Source organism: Bos javanicus, chromosome 11 (assembly GCF_032452875.1).
Source record: "Bos javanicus breed banteng chromosome 11, ARS-OSU_banteng_1.0, whole genome shotgun sequence".
In the NCBI taxonomy this organism is placed as follows: Eukaryota; Metazoa; Chordata; class Mammalia; order Artiodactyla; family Bovidae; genus Bos; species Bos javanicus.
Genome location: NC_083878.1, coordinates 11,877,985 through 11,897,154, shown reverse-complemented (window position 1 = coordinate 11,897,154; position 19,170 = coordinate 11,877,985). Strand labels below are relative to the sequence as shown.

At 36.5% G+C, this 19,170-nt stretch overlaps 1 protein-coding gene across 4 annotated transcripts in view; it reads right to left on the bottom strand.

Annotated features, from left to right (window-relative positions):
* EXOC6B (exocyst complex component 6B) overlaps positions 1–19,170 on the bottom strand; it is a 765,919-nt gene that overhangs the window by 648,330 nt on the left and 98,419 nt on the right. For all 4 annotated transcript variants that reach the window (XR_009739314.1, XM_061431936.1, XM_061431937.1 and 1 more), the window contains exons 3-5: positions 15,853–15,900; positions 14,092–14,182; positions 13,936–13,981 (exon numbers count right to left, since the gene is read on the bottom strand). Coding sequence is in view for 3 of the 4 variants with exons in the window: in XM_061431936.1 (XP_061287920.1) it covers positions 13,936–13,981; positions 14,092–14,182; positions 15,853–15,900 (185 nt within the window). In the remaining variant the exon portion in view is untranslated. The remainder of the gene's footprint in view (positions 1–13,935; positions 13,982–14,091; positions 14,183–15,852; positions 15,901–19,170) is intronic.

Here is a 19,170-nt window from a genome sequence, read left to right as displayed (position 1 = left end):
TAGAATTCTATTAACAAGGAATTGGTTAAACAGATTATGATATATCCATGTAGTATATATGTATATCCAAAGAATAATAAAATAGCAAAATGTTCACAATATTGTTGAATGAAAGTTAATTCAAAAAATAGAACTTACAAGTATAATCATGTTTTTCAAAATTACAAATACATATATATGTGTAAATTATGAATATGTATCTATGTATGGCTGCTGCTGCTGCTGCTACTGCTAAGTCGCTTCAGTCGTGTCCAACTCTGTGCAACCCCATAGACAGCAGCCCACCAGGCTCCCGTCCCTGGGATTCTCCAGGCAAGAATACTGGAGTGGGCTGCCATTTCCTTCTCCAATGCATGAAAGTGAAAAGTCAAAGTGAAGTCGCTCAGTCATGTCCGACTCTTCGCGACCCCATGGACTGCAGCCTACCAGGCTCCTCCATCCATGGGATTCTCCAGGCAAGAGTACTGGAGTGGGTGCCATTGCCTTCTCCGATGTATGGCTACATATAGTAAATATAAGCCCCCACACAAACAAGTACACAGAAAATGACTAGGAAAATACATACAAAAATGTTAACTGTGATTTTTTCTTTCCTTTGGATAGAAACCTTAAAGGTAATGAATTTCTTCTTCATGTTTTTAATTTCCACATTTCCCATAATATACCTGGTATAGGAAAAACCCTTGGACTGCTAGGAGATCAAACCAGTCAATCCTAAAGGAAATCAGTCCTGAATATTCATTGGAACGACTGATGCTGAAGCTGAGGCTCCAATACTTTGGCCACCTGATGCGAAGAACTGACTCATTAGAAAAGACCCTGATGCTGGGAAAGACTGAAGGCAGGAGGAGAAGGGGACGACAGAGGATGAGATGGTTGGATGGCATCACCAACTCGATGGACATGAGTTTGAGCAAGCTCCAGGAGCTGGTAATAGACAGGGAAGTCTGGCGTGCTGCAGTCCATGAGGTCACAAAGAGTTGGACATGACTAAGCGACTGAACTGAACTGAGGAAAAACTCAGTTCTGATCCTTTAAGTGAAAGACTTCTAGTTCTACTTTAGATTTTAAGAATGAATTTCATGGTAGATACTTAAACTCTTTTTACTCCAATGCACTTAATACCACAAACACTAAAGCCTAGAGGTTGGATTTACTTGTTTTCTTTGTTTATGTTTTCCCTTCCTCTGTTCCAAAAATCAAAATTTTAATCCAAATAAATGAAGGGAAGAAATTTATTTCCCCTAAATTTAGAAATAAAACTACAAATATAGTTTAACCTGAAATGGTTGCTTTTATCAAAATGTTACAGACTCAAAAACAGTACAATTTACATGGTTTAGTGTAAACATAATGGTGTTTATACTACAATTAGGTATGAAGAGCTATGTGCAATAAAATGCATTTCCTCTAGAGAGAAACTTTAGAATGGATATAAACTCAGAAATTAAGCCAAAAGATAAACACACTTTAGGGTCTAGTTATATTTTGGAACACTGTTTACAGAATGAGAAAAATCTAACAATGTTGCCTGCGGACACAGGCACATTCACTGATGAGACACATGGCTGTATGCTGGAAACATCTGGTCTGTCAAATAACGCCACATTTTTCGAGGCTAATTAGTATAAAATCCAGTGATTTCTGGCAATAAAGAATGTTACTTTATTTCTCCATTGTCCTTTCCCTAACATACTCATATTTCATCAATAATAGATCAATAGCATTCATTCAAATTCCCATGATCCTCCAATTAAACTCCTCTATAAAATAGTAAATGTCGCTCAGTCGTGTCTGACTCTCTGCGAACCCATGGACTGTATAAACTCCTCTATAGCAGACAACAAAAGAATAAAATTCTATTTCCAGGGGCCATGGAAATCTAGAACACAACTTTGACATTACTTTTGAAAACCTCTAAACATTATTAAAATGGAATCAAAAGCCAATTCCTAAGTTTCATTTGCATGTGTGCTAGTTTTCCCCTTCTCCCCACTTCAAAGCAAAAAATTGTTTAAAAAATGAGGCAGGAAATGAAGTCAAAATAATCCTAAAAATTGGATAACCTAAGCTCAGAATAACTTAAACATGGTTGAATGCTATTCTAAAAAGAGGACTGTTGATTATATGCAAATTAAATTTTGGTACTTTTTTGCCATAGTATGGAACTCTTTCAGGCTTCCCAGGTAGCTCAGTTGGTAAAGAATCTGCCTGAAATTCAGGAGACCGTGGTTCCACTCCTGAGTTGGGAAGATCCCTTGGAGAAGGGATAGGCTACCCACTCCAGTATTTTTGGGCTTCCATGGTGGCTCAGACAGTGAAGAATCCGCATGCCAGTGCAGGAGACCTGGGTTCGATCCCTAGGTTGGGAAGATCCCCTGGAGGAGAGCATGGCAACCCACTGCAGTATTCTTGCCTGGAGAATCCCCATGGATAGAGGAGCCTGGTGGGCTACAGTCCATGGGTCTCAAAGAGTCAGACACAACAAAGAGTCAGAGCAACTAAGCAGTGCACAGCACATGGCACTCTTTCACAGTGACAGGTGTTAAATTTCTAATTGATCTTTTAAAGTGGATCACAACTACCATGAGAATTTTTTTTTTAATTCAGAGTATGGTAAGAATATGAAATAAAAGCTTTCACCACAGAAAACACTGGTGTCTTTCCTAATTAAAGATCATTAATAAAAAATACTTAATTCCTTCTATGAGCTAATGATAGAAAGATGGTCAGATAGCTTTCCTCAGGGAGCACAAAACCTAGTATTATAATCAGTATTTATAGCTTTAAAAAAAAGTAACTAAGCTTCCAGTCATGAAGGAATAACAAGGAAGAGAACGAACTCCCACTCTTAAGAAGTAAAATACTGGCTACGTGTGTGCTAAGTCACTTCAGTCATGTCCAACTCTTTGTGATCCTATGGAATGTAGCCCACCAGGCTTCTCTGCCATGGGATTCTGTAGGCAAGAACACTGAAGTGGGTTTCCATGCCCTTCTTCAGGGGATCTTTCCAATCCAAGAATTAAACTCATGCCTCTTATGCCTCCTGCACTGGCAGGCGGGTTCTTCACCACTAACACCACCTGGGAACTAGCTAAAATTCATAAAGCAACTGCTTTCAGACAGTGAACATCAAATAACACAAAACTGTGGTCTCTGAAAAAAGGAAAACAAACAAGGTGAATTTAATAGTTACCTGAATGTGACTTCTAGATCATGGACACAGTCAGAGAAAACCCAAACAAAGCCCAACAACTTAGCAGAGTCAGCATCAGAGATGCAGTTCAGGAATAATGATACACCTAAAGGTTGTGCAGAAATTTCCTCAAAAAAGGGAAGCAATGCAGAAAGAAGTGCAGAAATTTATACAAGAGTTCCCTTGAGCCTTTGCTGAGTACTAGGCCAAGCACAGGAAAAGTAAAATTCTGCACGAACAGGAATAAAGAAGGGAGGGAAGAGAAAAAAAGGAAGGGAACGAAAGACAGGAAGAACAAGGAAGGAGAGACAGACAGAAGGGAGATGTAAGATAAAATACTTCAAAGAGCTCAGATAAGACAGAGAAAACATTTGAATTCTGAACAGCCAAAGTGCAGAGCTCTTGGGGATTTCAGAGTTTTTCAAAGGAGATGAATACTACTCCAAGCGACCCCTGGAATACAGGAAAAGTTGTGCTTAGTCTCTCAGTCATGTCCAACTCTTTGCGATCCCATGGACTATACAGTCCATGGAATTCTCGAGGCCTGAATACTGGAGTGAATAGCTTTTCCCTTCTCCAGAGGATCTTCCCAACCCAGGGATCAAACCCAGTTCTCCCGCATTGCAGGCGGATTCTTTACCAGCTGAGCCGCCAAGGAAGCCCCAAAAGGAAAAGTTAGCCGAGCTTAAAAATGGGGTCTGATGAGACTGGGATTCAAATGGATCTGCAAACAACTAAACTATTTGCCAAAACAAAGACCAATATCCTGTAAGAAAGAAAAGTCCTCCAAACTTCAAACACTCGGCAACGTAATATAATGGCCATTATCTAATCAAAACTTACAAGAAACAAAAAGAACAAAAAATTGACATATAATTAGGAAAAACAATCTTCAGAGAAATCCAAAATACCAAAAATGACAGAACTAGCAAAGAAGTACATAAACAGAGAAATTAGAGCACTATAACATGTATTTTTAAAAGATGAAAAATAACAAATGAAATTAAAAATAAAAAACCAAATGGAACTCCTAAAGATGAAAAATATATCATCTGAAATGAAAATTTCACTGGATGAAATTAAAAGATTTGACAATGAAAAAGAACACAGCAATAAAACCTATCCCATATAAAGTACAGAGAAAAAAGATGGGAAAAAAAGAAGATCCTCAAATCACCTACGGGATTTTGTGAAGTTGTCCAACATAGATAAAACTGAAATCTCAGAATGAGGATGGAAAAGGGACCAAAAAAAAAATATTTGGAAAAATAGTATCTGAACATCTTTCAGATTTTATGAAAATTATAAACTCACAAAACCAAGAAACTAAACAAACAACAAGCAGGATAAATACACACATACATGAATGCATACATACGTATTTATACAAAAGCACATCAAAATCAAATTGCTGAGAACAAATTTTACAGGCAAAAGTTTTTAAATAGCTGGAGAAAATACACAATAAGGAGAGTGACCAAAAAAAGCTGTTCATATACTTCTTTCTCAGAAATTATACAAGCCAGAAGACAAAAAAAAAAAAAAAAGACATCTCAAGAACAAATGAATCTATAAACTTAGAATTATATATCCATCAAAAATAGATTTCAAAAATGAAGGTGAACAATATGATATCATTTCACCAAGATGGCCGTAATCAAAAGACAATTCTAAGTCCTGGCTAGGATGTATAGAAAATCAAATCCTCATATGCTGCTGGGGGTAAGGTAATTTGGCACAGCTGTTTTGGAGAACAATCTGGCAGTTCCTTGAATAGTTAAACAGAATTACCATGATCCAGCAAAATTTCATTCCAAGAAAGCCAAGAGAAATGAAATAAAAACATATTTCCACACAACAAATTGTAAACAAAAATGCATAGAAGCATTATTTGTAAAACCCTAAAACTTAAACAACCCAAATGCTCATCCACTAATGAATGGATAAATAAAAGTGTGGTATATCCATGCAATGGAATATTCAGCAACAAAAAGAAATAAAGTACTGATATATGGTACAACATGGATTAACCTGAGAAACATTATGCTAAAGAAGCCAATCATATTGTATGATTCCATTTATATGAAATGTCCAGAATAAGTAAATATGAAGAAACAGAAAACAGATCAGTGATTCCCAGTAGCTGGCAAGGGAGGCAGGGGACAGGAAAAAATTGAATACTGATGGCCAAGGGGCTCAGAGTTTCTTTTGTGAAGAATAAAAACATTCTACAATTGACTGTGAAGATGGTCATACAACTCTGAATACACTAAAAGCCACTGAACTGTATGTTTTAAATAAATGAAGTGAAAAGTATATGAACTATATCTCAATGAGGCTGTTAAAAATATTTTAGAAAAATGTATATTAAAAATAGGCAATGTAAAAATTAAGCAAAAAGATAGCAGCAGTGGTTGGCTATATTAATACCAAACAACACATATTTCAGAAAAAATATTACCAGGGATGAAGAACTTTCCATAATAATAAATGGGTCCTTTCATAAAGAAGATAAAACAATGCTTAATGTGTATGCAACCAATAAAAGAGCTTCAAAATATACACTGAAAAAATTGAAAGAATAAAAAGAACACATATGTAAGTCCAATCATAATAGGCAATTTCAACACTCCCCTGTCAGCAAATAACAAATACAAAATCATTAGGATGTAGAAAAGCTGCATAATGCTATCAACGAGTATGTCTAAATGAAAGTTAAAGATGCTCTTCTCAATAACAATAGATATTGTTTTAAAGTACATATGTAATTTTCACCAAAACAGACCATAAAACTGGGCCATAAATCAAGTCTCAAAAAATATAAAAGATTGAAATCATACATTTTACATTTATGAACACAATGAACTAAAATATAAATCAATTTTGATACATCAGGAAAATCCCCTAATATTTAGAAATTAACCAATGAACTTCTAAATAGTCTGTGAAATAAATTTTAAAAATCACAACAGTGTAAGAGGGTTCCCTTTTCTCCACACCCTCTCCAGCATTTATTATTTGTAGACTTTTGGATTGCAGCCATTCTGACTGGTGTGAAATGGTACCTCATAGTGGTTTTGATTTGCATTTCTCTGATACTGAGTGATGTTGAGCATCTTTTCATGTGTTTGTTAGCCATCTGTATGTCTTCTTTGGAGAAATGTCTATTTAGTTCTTTGGCCCATTTTTTGATTGGGTCATTTATTTTTCTGGAGTTGAGCTGTAGGAGTTGCTTGTATATTTTTGAGATTAGTTGTTTGTCAGTTGCTTCATTTGCTATTATTTTCTCCCATTCTGAAGGCTGTCTTTTCACCTTGCTAATAGTTTCCTTTGATGTGCAGAAGCTTTTAAGGTAAATTAGGTCCCATTTGTTTATTTTTGCTTTTATTTCCAATATTCTGGGAGGTGGGTCATAGAGGATCCTGCTGTGATGTATGTCGGAGAGTGTTTTGCCTATGTTCTCCTCTAGGAGTTTTATAGTTTCTGGTCTTACGTTTAGATCTTTAATCCATTTTGAGTTTATTTTTGTGTATGGTGTTAGAAAGTGTTCTAGTTTCATTCTTTTACAAGTGGTTGACCAGATTTCCCAGCACCACTTGTTAAAGAGATTGTCTTTAATCCATCATATATTCTTGCCTCCTTTGTCAAAGATAAGGTGTCCATATGTGCATGGATTTATCTCTGGGCTTTCTATTTTGTTCCATTGATCTATATTTCTGTCTTTGTGCCAGTACCATACTGTCTTGATGACTGTGGCTTTGTAGTAGAGCCTGAAGTCAGGTAGGTTGATTCCTCCAGTTCCATTCTTCTTTCTCAAGATCGCTTTGGCTATTCGAGGTTTTTTGTATTTCCATACAAATTGTGAAATTATTTGTTCTAGCTCTGTGAAGAATACTGTTGGTAGCTTGATAGGGATTGCATTGAATCTATAAATTGCTTTGGGTAGTATACTCATTTTCACTATATTGATTCTTCCAATCCATGAACATGGTATATTTCTCCATCTATTAGTGTCCTCTTTGATTTCTTTCACCAGTGTTTTATAGTTTTCTATATATAGGTCTTTAGTTTCTTTTTGCAAACTAGTACAGCCACTATGGAGAACAGTGTGGAGATTCCTTAAAAAACTGGAAATAGAACTGCCTTATGATCCAGCAATCCCACTGCTGGGCATACACACTGAGGAAACCAGAAGGGAAAGAGACACGTGTACCCCAATGTTCATCACAGCACTGTTTATAATAGCCAGGACATGGAAGCAACCTAGATGTCCATCAGCAGATGAATGGATAAGAAAGCTGTGGTACATATACACAATGGAGTATTACTCAGCCATTAAAAAGAATACATTTGAATCAGTTCTAATGAGATGGATGAAACCGGAGCCTATAATACAGAGTGAAGTAAGCCAGAAGGAAAAACACCAATACAGTATACTAACGCATATATATGGAATTTAGAAAGATGGTAACAATAACCCTGTGTACAAGACAGCAAAAGAGACACTGATGTATAGAACAGTCTTATGGACTCTATGGGAGAGGAGAGGGTGGGAAGATTTGGGAGAATGGCATTGAAACATGTAAAATATCATGTAAGAAATGAGATGCCAGTCCAGGTTCGATGCACGATACTGGATGCTTGGGGCTAGTGCACTGGGACGACCCAGAGGGATGGTATGGGGAGGGAGGAGGGAGGAGGGTTCAGGATGGGGAACACATGTATACCTGTGGCGGATTCATTTTGATATTTGGCAAAACTAATACAATTATGTAAAGTTTAAAAAAAAAAATAAAGACAATCTGGTTTCCAATTAACAAAAATTATATACAACAGGGAATTTTGCACAGTTATTATGAACTTCATGAAAAATAATACTTAATAAAATTAATTGGAATATCAAAAAAAATCACAACAGAAATTAGAAAATATTTTAAATAAATATAAAAAAAACTGAAACATTATAAAACATGTAAGATTTAGTTAAAGCACTGTTCAAGAGAAATGTACAGCTTTAAATAGCTACATTAGAAAACAGAACCAAAATCAATGCCCTGGGCTTCCACCTAAAAAAGCTAGGAAAAAGAACAAATTATTTACAATAACCAAGATACAGAAGCAACCCAAATGTCCATCAACAGATGAATGGATAAAGAAGATGTGAGATAGACAGATAGATAGAGAGAGAGTTGCTGTTTTGTCGCCCAGTCATGTCCTACTCTCTGCAACCCCATGGACTGCAGCAAGCCAGGCATGTGTGTGTGTTTATGACTAAATCATTTTGCTGTACATTTGAAACTAATACATTGCAAATCAATTATACTTCAACCAAAAAAAAAAAAAAAGAGCAAATTAGACCCCAATTAAATAGGACAAAGGAAATAGTCAGTTCAGTTCAGTTTAGTTGCTCAGCCGTGTCCAACTCTTTGTGACCCCATGGTCTGCAGCACTCCAGACCTCCCTATCCATCACCAACTCCTGGAGTTTACCCAAACTCATGTCCATTGAGTCGGTGATGCCATCCAACCATCTCATCCTCTGTTGTCCTCTTCTCCTCATATTAAAAATCAGTAAAATAGAACAATAAGGAAAAAAAACAATAAAACCTAAAGATGCTATTTTCAAAAAATCAATAAAATTGACAAACAACTAGCCAAAATAATGAGAGATAGACTGAAACAAAGACAGAAAAGACAAATCATCAACATAAGTGATCAAAGAGAAAGTATCACTATCGATTCTACATGTTAAAATAATCAGATCAGATCAGATCAGTCGCTCAGTCATGTCCAACTCTTTGCGACCCCATGAATTACAGCACGCCAGGCCTCCCTGTCCATCACCAACTTCTGGAGTTCACTCAGACTCACGTCCATCAAGTCAGTGATGCCATCCAGCCATCTCATCCTCTGTCGTCCCCTTCTCCTCCTGCCCCCAATCCCTCCCAGCATCAGAGTCTTTTCCAATGAGCCAACTCTTCCCATGAGGTGGCCAAAGTACTGGAGTTTCAGCTTTAGCATCATTCCTTCCAAAGACATCCCAGGGCTGATCTCCTTCAGAATGGACTGGTTGGATCTCCTTGCAGTCCAAGGGACTCGCAAGAGTCTTCTCCAACACCACAGTTCAAAAGCATCAATTCTTCGGCACTCAGCCTTCTTCACAGTCCAACTCTCACATCCATACATGACCACAGGAAAAACCATAGCCTTGACTAGACGGACCTTTGTTGGCAAAGTAAGGTCTCTGCTTTTGAATATGCTATCTAGGTTGGTCATAACTTTCCTTCCAAGGAGTAAGTGTCTTTTAATTTCATGGCTGCAGTCACCATCTGTACTGATTTTGGAGCCCAGAAAAACAACGTCTGACACTGTTTTCACTGTTTCCCCATCTATTTCCCATGAAGTGATGGGACTGGATGCCATGATCTTCATTTTCTGAATGTTGAGCTTTAAGCCAACTTTTTCACTCTCCTCTTTCACTTTCATCAAGAGGCTTTTGAGTTCCTCTTCACTTTCTGCCATAAGGGTGGTGTCATCTGCATATCTGAGGTTATTGATATTTCTCCCGGCAATCTTGATTCCAGCTTGTGTTTCTTCCAGTCCAGCGTTTCTCATGATGTACTCTGCATATAAGTTAAATAAACAGGGTGACAATATACAGCCTTGACGAACTCCTTTTCCTATTTGGAACCAGTCTGTTGTTCCATGTCCAGTTCTAACTGTTGCTTCCTGACCTGCATACAGATTTCTCAAGAGGCAGATCAAGTGGTCTGGTATTCCCATCTCTTTCAGAATTTTCCACAGTTTATTGTGATCCACACAGTCAAAGGCTTTGGCATAGTCAATAAAGCATAGAGTAATACAATTAACAATTTTTGTTAATGAATTCAACAATTTTGGTAACACAGACAAATTACTTGAAAGATACAAATAAGATTTTCTCAAGAAACACAAAATGCAAACAGCCATGTATTTATTTTTTAAATCAAATCTGTAGTTAACAACTTTCTTACCAAAAAGATGCAAATTTCCTGGGTCAAGTGGTTTCAATGGTAGATTCTACCAAGTATTAATGTTTAAGGAAAATAATTACTAACACTATACAAATTCTTCCAGAAAATCAAAGACGGAAAACTTTCCAAGTTATTCATAAGGCTAGCATGAATCTGATTCCAAAAAGATATAACACAAAAGGAAACCACAAATAAACATTTCTCATGAACATAGACACAAAAATCCTTAACAAAATTTTAGCAAATCAAATACCACATCATATTAAAAAGGACAGTATATCATGACCAAGTGGGATTTATTCCATTAATGCAAGTTTAACATTTAACATTCAATATAAATCATCATATTAAGAAACTAAAAGCAGTTTTTAAAAAACATATGATCACCTGGCACTAGTGGTAAAGAACCCGCCTGCCAGTGCAGGAGCCAATGCAGGTTCTATCCTTGGGCTGGGAAGATCCCCTTGGAGGAGGGCATGGCAACCCACTCCAGTATTCTTGCCTGGAGAATCCTCATGGACAAAGAAGCCTGGTCGGCTATAGTCCATAGGGTTGCAAAGAGTCAGACACAATTGAAGCAACTTAGCACACATAATGATCATCTCACTTACACAGAAAAAGCATTTGACAAAACCAATATTCATTCCTAACAGAAAGTTTCAAGAACTAGAAATAGAAGCAAACTTCTTCAACCTTATAAATTGCATGTACCAAAAAATTACACCTAACATATGATTCAATGGTTAAATGCTTTCCCCCTAAGATCAAGAACAGGACAAAGATATCTAGCCTCATTATTTCTATGTAACACTGTACCAGAAGCTCTAACCAGCTTCCCTTGTGGCTCACACAGTAAAGAATCTGCCTGCAATGCAGGAGACCTGGGTTCTATCCCTGGGCTGGGAAGATGCCCTGGAGACAGCAACGGCAACCCACTCCAGTATCCTGGCCTAGAGAATTCCATGGACTGTGTAGTCCATGGGGCCGTAAAGAGTCAGACATGACTGAGCAACTTTCACTTTCACTTCACTTTCAGAGGCTCTACAAGTTCAACAAGACAAGAAAACCAAACCAAAAAAGAAAGCATCCCAATTGGAAAGAAAAAAATATACCTGTCTTTATTTGCAGATAAGATAATCAGCTACATAGAAAATTCAATATAATATACAAAAAAGCTCCTAGAATTAGTAAATGATTTAATAAGATTGCAGAATAAAAGATAAATACACAAATTTAATAGTATACTAGTAATAAATTACTGAAAATTAAAATTTAAAAAGTAATACCATTGAAAATAGGCATCAAAAAATACCATATAATTAGGGGGAAATATGACAAAAGATATATAAGACTTGTTCACTAAAAAGCAGAAAACAGCTAAAGAAGATCCAAATAAACAAGAGCATTCATATACTGGTGGATAAGGGGTAAGATGGACCAGCATGGGATATAAGGGACCTAGTGCGGTAAGACTGTCTGTATAGGAAGGCAGCTGTGTCAGGGCCAAACAGGGATGAGAAGGGCATTCAGGAGGCACAGAAGCATAACATTGGGTATTAGAGCCCAAGCAGATTAAGGAGGATACCATACAGGAGGGCAACTCAGTATGTGGTGCTGATACAGCTCAAGGGAGCCCCCAAAATATAATCCTATTCTATGCAACAGAAAAAGGTTGAACTGGAAATATTGGTCAACAGCACTTATGACAATCACTTGAATTAAGAGGAAAAATGCAGATTGTTCATATAATGGACTACTATAAAGCAATTAAAATAAGTGAACTAGATCTCTATATATGTTTTAATAAGCTCTCCACTAGTATGTTAGCCCATGATTGCAGATACTATTTTTTTCAGAGCTATATCCCCAGCACTAAAAGCAATGCCTAGCAACACAGTAGGTACTCAATTCATTTTTATTGAATGAATGAATGAATGAATCTCAAAAAAACAAATACCAGAACTATTCATGTAAATGTTTTTTAAAATACAATATGATTTTTGGACATTAAAAACATGGACTAGAAGGAAATACCAGATTTATGATACTGGTTTCCTCAAAGGAGAAAGGAAAGGAAAAGGACTGAGGAAGGGGATGAGCTCTACCTGAATTTCTTAAAATGTACATGTTTACCTGTCTCTCACATATGTTTATATATGCCATAAATATTTATATATATGAATTAAAACCAGAATTGTTATTATTTGTTAATTCAGAAAAGTTGACACAGAAGTTTGGGGTTTTTTTTTGTAAATCTCTGTAATTCTCTATAATTCTAGAACTTCATAAAAAGGTTATCAGGGAAATAATACTACTTTCTATCATTCTTAACAGAATTTCTCATACTGTTCAATCTGTGTTCGCTTATATGAATATGTTCTCCTGGGGAAAAGACAGTCTGGGAAGTAGCCCTAAGAAATTAAAAAAATACTGATGCCTCATGTTTTAACTTTAAAAGTCTTGAGGATTTATAATTTTATTCATAATATTTTTAATCTTATTTCAGTATTAACATATTTTAATTCTGTACTTTTTCCCTCAAAACTAGGTAAAATTAACATTCCAGGAAAATGTGTCCTGTTTATCTTAAAGCTTCACATACCCCCATCATACTGCAGGGTACCCCAGGGCAGAGACAGTGGGGATGCTTACTCTAGTTTGGGAAGAAGAGCCAAAGAGTCACTATAAAGTTTCCTCTGAAATACAACCAGATTAAAATAATACATAGGAAAGCAATCCTCTGAGCTTAACCTTGACTTTGCCCCTTGTGATAGTTAATTTTACATGTCAACTTGGTTAGGCCATAGTACCCAAAGATCTGATCAAATATTATTCTGGATATCTCTGTGAAGGTATTTTTGACACAAGATTGCTGCTACTGCTGCTAAGTCGCTTCAGTCATGTCCGACTGTGCGACCCATAGACGGCAGCCCACCAGGCTCCCCTGTCCCTGGGATTTTCCAGGCAAGAACACTGGAGTGGGTTGCCATTTCCTTCCCCAATGCATGAAAGTGAAAAGTGAAAGTGAAGTCACTCAGTTTATCAGTGCTTAAATCAGTAGACTTTGAGTAAAGAAGAACAGTCTGCATAATGTGAATGGGCTTCATTAAACCAGTTAAACACCTTGATAGAAAAAAGACTAAACTCCCCAGAGGAAGATGGAATTTGGCCAGCAGACCGTCTTCAGACTCAGGCAATAGTATTCACTCTTCCCTGACACTAACTAGCTTACTAATCTACTAGGCAGATTTTGGAGTTGCCAGCCTCCATAATCATGTGAACCAATTTGCTAAAAAAAAAAAAAAAAAACAATCAATCTCTCTCTCTCTCTCTCCACACACACACACACACAGATACACACATTATTGGTTCTGTTTCAATGGAGAACCTCCAGAACCAGTAACTATTTTTTCTAAACCAAAGCATATTTCTGAAATTAACTATCACTAAAACAATTATATGCTTTTCCCCTAAAAAACTGGGTCTTCTAAAAATCAAACTATGTGTAGTATTTTTTCTTAAACATAATACATGACAAAATACATCAGCATACCACTAGCATATGTAAATAATAGTAACTCTCAGGATGAATCAATAGATATACAAAAGGCTAGAGAAGATGTCTTATCAACAATTATTTTTGAAAGGTTATGCTAAATATGGACTTTTTAAAAAATTCTAAATAACAAATTTTAGATAACACAAAGTTCAATAAAAAAAAACTTACCTTTTAGTTTTCATCTGCTCCCGCAGTTTACTATACATCTCCAGAACTTTAAAGAGAAGGGAAAAAGAGCACATTAGAATAATTTAGAGAAAGTGAAAGATTAATTAAAGCTAAAGAAACTGCATCAAGAATTCTACTCTATATCCAGTTTCTCACCTGGAAGACACAGCATTAATTTATCAACAGTGGCAGAAATATTTCTCTGTTGTAGTCGACACTGCTTCAGCTCTTCCATTGCTATCACCAGCTTGGCAAGAGGAAAAAAAAACTGAATTATGCCAACAGCTGTAAATAAAAAGCTTTCAGTCACATTTTTCCACCCTATGTTCAATTCATCAGAACATCCCAGACAGTTTCATAGTAAGACCTGCCAAGTGGACTAAGGAACTGCCTTTCCCAACCAGTAAAACACCCCTGCATGGTTTCCCCCTTTCTCCCCAAGATGCATACATACTACACTAGGAAAGGCTGGGTGAAATGAAATCTTAAAATTCAGGGGCTATCCAGGAAAAAAGAAAAACTTGCAGATTTGCTCCAAACCCTATTCAGACTTTTCATGATTTATGATTTCATCAATCTAAGAAGATCCTATATTTCTTTCATCAGTGCTAGACGCCTAGAGGAAAACAGTCCTTCTTATACAGCTTCAAATGAATCTTGAAAATAATCTTTAACTAAATCTCTATTTCAATAGAGAATAAACCACACACTTAGAAGTTGTGGCTTTTTCAAGAATTCCAGTTTAGTGAAGTACTTATCCAGTACTTATCTTCTCATAGAGTTTTAAAGTCTTCCCTCTGAAGTGATAGAAAATAAAACTAGAAGAAACTGTGCTCTTTGCAAAAACTTAAAATATGTGAGACTTAAAATATGTGAGACAAACTTTTAAAAAGCAATAAGCTACATGGCCTCTTATAGAATTCATCCCATATCCATACCTAAAAATGTTAGCTACTTAAATACTATGCCCCCCTCCCAAAAAAAAGAGAGAAGTGGTCGTGATTAAGTTACTGATAAGACAATCAAAGGCTAATCTTAAAGATTATTAAACATTAAATAAGTATTAGGCAATAAGGAAGGTACATGATACAGGGAACAGTAACTGACTATAAGTCAGAAAACTTGGATTTTAGTCTCAGCCATATCAACTACTATGTAAACTTTTGCAAATCATCTGTTTTATTCTCCTGGTCAATAAAATACTAGTCCTAATTTTGTCATAGGTCAGCCATGAGGATTAAGTGAGAAAATGGACATCAAGTGATCTTATAAACTATGATTTAAATGGTGAATATATCAACTAATAGAATCAATGATTCACTTTTTTAACAAATACTTATGGCACATTCATGTTGTGCCAGTCACTGTTTAGGCAGGTAGAGGGGATATGGCAGTGTATTTAAAAAAAAAAAAAAAATCCTGACCTCATGGAGCTTAATTTCTACTGGAAGGAGACCAAAAAAACAAACATATAAGGAAAACTATATAATATCAGAGCATGATAGGTGCAATGGAGAAAAATTAAGCAGGAAAGGTAAAAAGAAAACAAAAGGTGAAAGTGAGATTGCAATTCTAAGTAAGTTGGTTAGTAAAGGCCTCATTAGGAGGTGACATATGAGCAAATATATGAAGTGCATAAACACTAGAGAAAGAAGATTCTAGGCAGCGGAAACAGCATTGGCCATATTATGACTACTCAAGTGATTTAAAAATACAACTAAGGAAGGCTACATACTCTCACTAAGCTTTCTAGTGAGTATATTCATTTACTGCAGACAAACATGAGAAGCAATGATAATGTCCAACTCCTTCCAACATGCAGCTTATGGTCTCACAAGCCACTAAATCAGGAACACAGTCATCAAAGAGAATGACAGGAAACAGAAAAGACTTTTTCAAAAGGTAAACTGGTCTTACTTCCTTTCCCTCATGTTGTAGTTTTCTATTAGTATCCGTCACTTGATTCTGTGGAGAGAAGACAATTTAAACTTATAATAAATACCTAGACAACAGTTTGATTAAGATGAAGATTTTAAATGAAAATATTTAGTGTAAGTATTCAGATTGTTTCCATATTTCACCACATTTTGGTTTAGTTGTATTCTCCTGGGATTAAACTGTATTAACTTTTCTACTGAACATCTATATGACTTCTTGAACAATAAAAAAAAAATTACTAAAAAATATGTTCAGTTTGAAATAGTACAAACTATATAACACAAATAAATATCATACTTTCATTTGAAATGGAAAGAAAAACTATAATAGAAAAAATAACCCACAAAGAACCTTGCTGCTGCTAAGTCATTTCAGCCATGTCCAACTTTGTGTGACCTCATAGATGGTAGCCCACCAGGCTCCCCCATCCCTGGTATTCTCCAGACAAGAACACTGGAGTGGGACAAAGAACCTTACTTGAGCATAAATTGAATTGTTTAACTAAGGGAGTCTGAGTAAACTCCGGGAGCTGGTGATGGACAGGGAGGCCTGGCATGCTGCAGTCCATGGGGTCGCAAAGAGTCAGACAGGACTGAGCGACTAAACTGAACTGAACGGAACTCAGGTCAAATATTTCTACTTATAATCTAATTTTAGAAAGTATTTTATCTTAATTTCTTGGATCACTAATTCTTGATAGTTCCTAACATTTCCATATTCCCTCTTTTCTAATTTATCCATCAGATAGTAAAAAATCAGGTAAACAAGCTTTAAATTTACATAGAATTCATGAATTGGCACCACTCATTTTGGTAGCCACTCTTGAACAATCAGTAGATATAAAAATTAAGTTTACAGAATAGTAACTTCCCCACCTTCTTAAACATTATCAAAACATGAGCAATATTAACTTCTAAAGCTTTCTTTAATAGAGGCTTCCTATACTTCCACCAATTCTAAATTGGTGGACTCTAAATCTCTCCTTATGTTTAAGATATTTCCTTAACCCAGCATTTTATATTATGTCCCTCAGAATGACAACAAATTTTATACTAATAGATACTCTGCACTCTGTATACACACAAACATAGACACACACATACATAATATGTATAGGAAATAATACTAAAAAGGTTCGTTTACTGGGAACTTCTGAAGCATTTAATATTCTATAGCACCATAAATGCCTAAGGAGATATCACACAGTGTTTTCCAACTTATTTTATGTAGCATCCTTTCACTGAGGATCATCTCAGGAAACTAGTTTTTTAGGAACACACCTTTGAAAATTTTGCCCAAAACTATACACTATACCTGGACTATCATTTTCTGAGCAGATTACTACATGCACTGTCACTGAAGCAAAAACGCAACCATATACATACATAAATGAATGGGTGTTTCTATGTTCCAATATGTTTCTACATTCATTTGCAAAATTAGGAGGCAAGCTGGATTTGGCCTAGAAGATATACTTTGCTGATTCTTGGTCTAGAATAAGTGAGACTGAAGTGCTTATTATTCAAACCAATATATGGACGTTATTCAAAAATGGGATTAATATCAGTTCAATATAAGAAAAAGCTTTTAAACAATGTGAATAAAAGTGGTGTGGGCAGCCGCTGAGTGATTATTATTTAAGAATGATTAGATTTTTTTTTCATGTAAATAGGAGATTTCATAAAATTCAACCTTCCATAAATACTACTAATTTCAGTATCACATTCTCTACTAGAATGCCTTGTTTACTTTATAAAGATATTTCTGAAACTTTTTTTTTAACCTCAAACTCATTGAAAGAAATATATTTTACATTGCAACCTGATACGCAAGTATATGAAATACACACACACACAGAGAAACAAAATTTTCAAGAAACAATTTTGTCTTACTGCATATAATACACTTTATTGTTCCCTTTTCCATTCTATTTCAATTTTTATTAAAAATACTGATCATGGCCCACTAAACCAATTTCACGCAAACCAGAATTCTAAAACAGCCACAGGAGCCTAATTAAAGCTTCTGATAGAAAGATAATTACTATTTCAATACTATTTGAACATAACAACGAGAGGACATCTACACAGCTTATCTAGGGGTTCAAGATGGCTGAATAAGAACATGTATTCATCTCCTCCTGCGAGAGCATCAAAATCACAACTAGCTGTTGAACAATCATTGACAGGAGGATGCTGGAACTGACCAAAGAAAGATATCTTACACCCAAAGACAAAGGAGAAGCTGCAACAAGACAGCAGAAGGAATGCGATCATTATAAAATCAAATCCCATACCCACTGGGCAGGCGACCCACACACTGGAGAACCATAATACCAAAGACCTTCTCCCACTGTTGTGAAGGTTCCAAGCCCCACATCAAGCTTCCCAGCCAGGGGATCCAGCAAAGGGACTAGAAATCCCCCTAGAATCTGACTGTGAAGGCCAGTGGGATTTGATTACAGGACTTCCACAGGACTGTGGGAAACAGAGACACCCACTTGGGGGGCATAAACAAAATCCTGAGCACACCAGGACCCAAGGGAAAGGAGCAGTGACCCCCCACAGGAGACTGAACCAGACCTACTTAGTGATGGAGGGTCTCCTATGGAGGTGTGGGTCAACAGTGGCTGGCCACACGCACTGGCAACAGCAGTCCTGGGAGGCGCCCCTTGGTGAGCCTTCTTTGAGGTCACCATTAACCCTACCACAGAACCTGTAGACCCCAGGGCTGGGCTCCCTCTGGCCAAATAACTAACAAAGAGGGAGTGCAATACCCTACCCATAAGCAGACAACTGGATTACTTTTTTTTTCTGAATTTAAGTCTTCATTAAATTTGTTACAATATTGCTCTGCTTTTTACGATCTGGTTTCTTGGCCATAGGGCATATGGGATCTTAGCTCCGTGACCATGGATCAAACCTGCACCCTGGGCATTGGAAGCCAAAGTGTTAACCACTGGACCAGCAGGGAAGTCCCCAGATTAGTTTTACTAAGCACAACCCTGCCCACCAGAGCAAGATCCAGTTTTTCCCACCACCAGTCCTTCCCATCAGGAAGCTTGCACAAGCCTCTTAGCCTTATCCACCAGAGAGCAAACAGAAGAAGCAAGGAAAACTGCAATCCTGCAGCCGCCAGAAGAGAAACCACATAACAGAAAGTTAATCAAAATGAAAATGCAGACTATTGTGTCCCAGATGAAGGGACAAGATAAAATCTCAGGAAGACAACTAAAAAGGGGGGAAATAGGCACATTCCAGAAAAAGAATTCAGAATAATGACAGTGAAAATGATCCA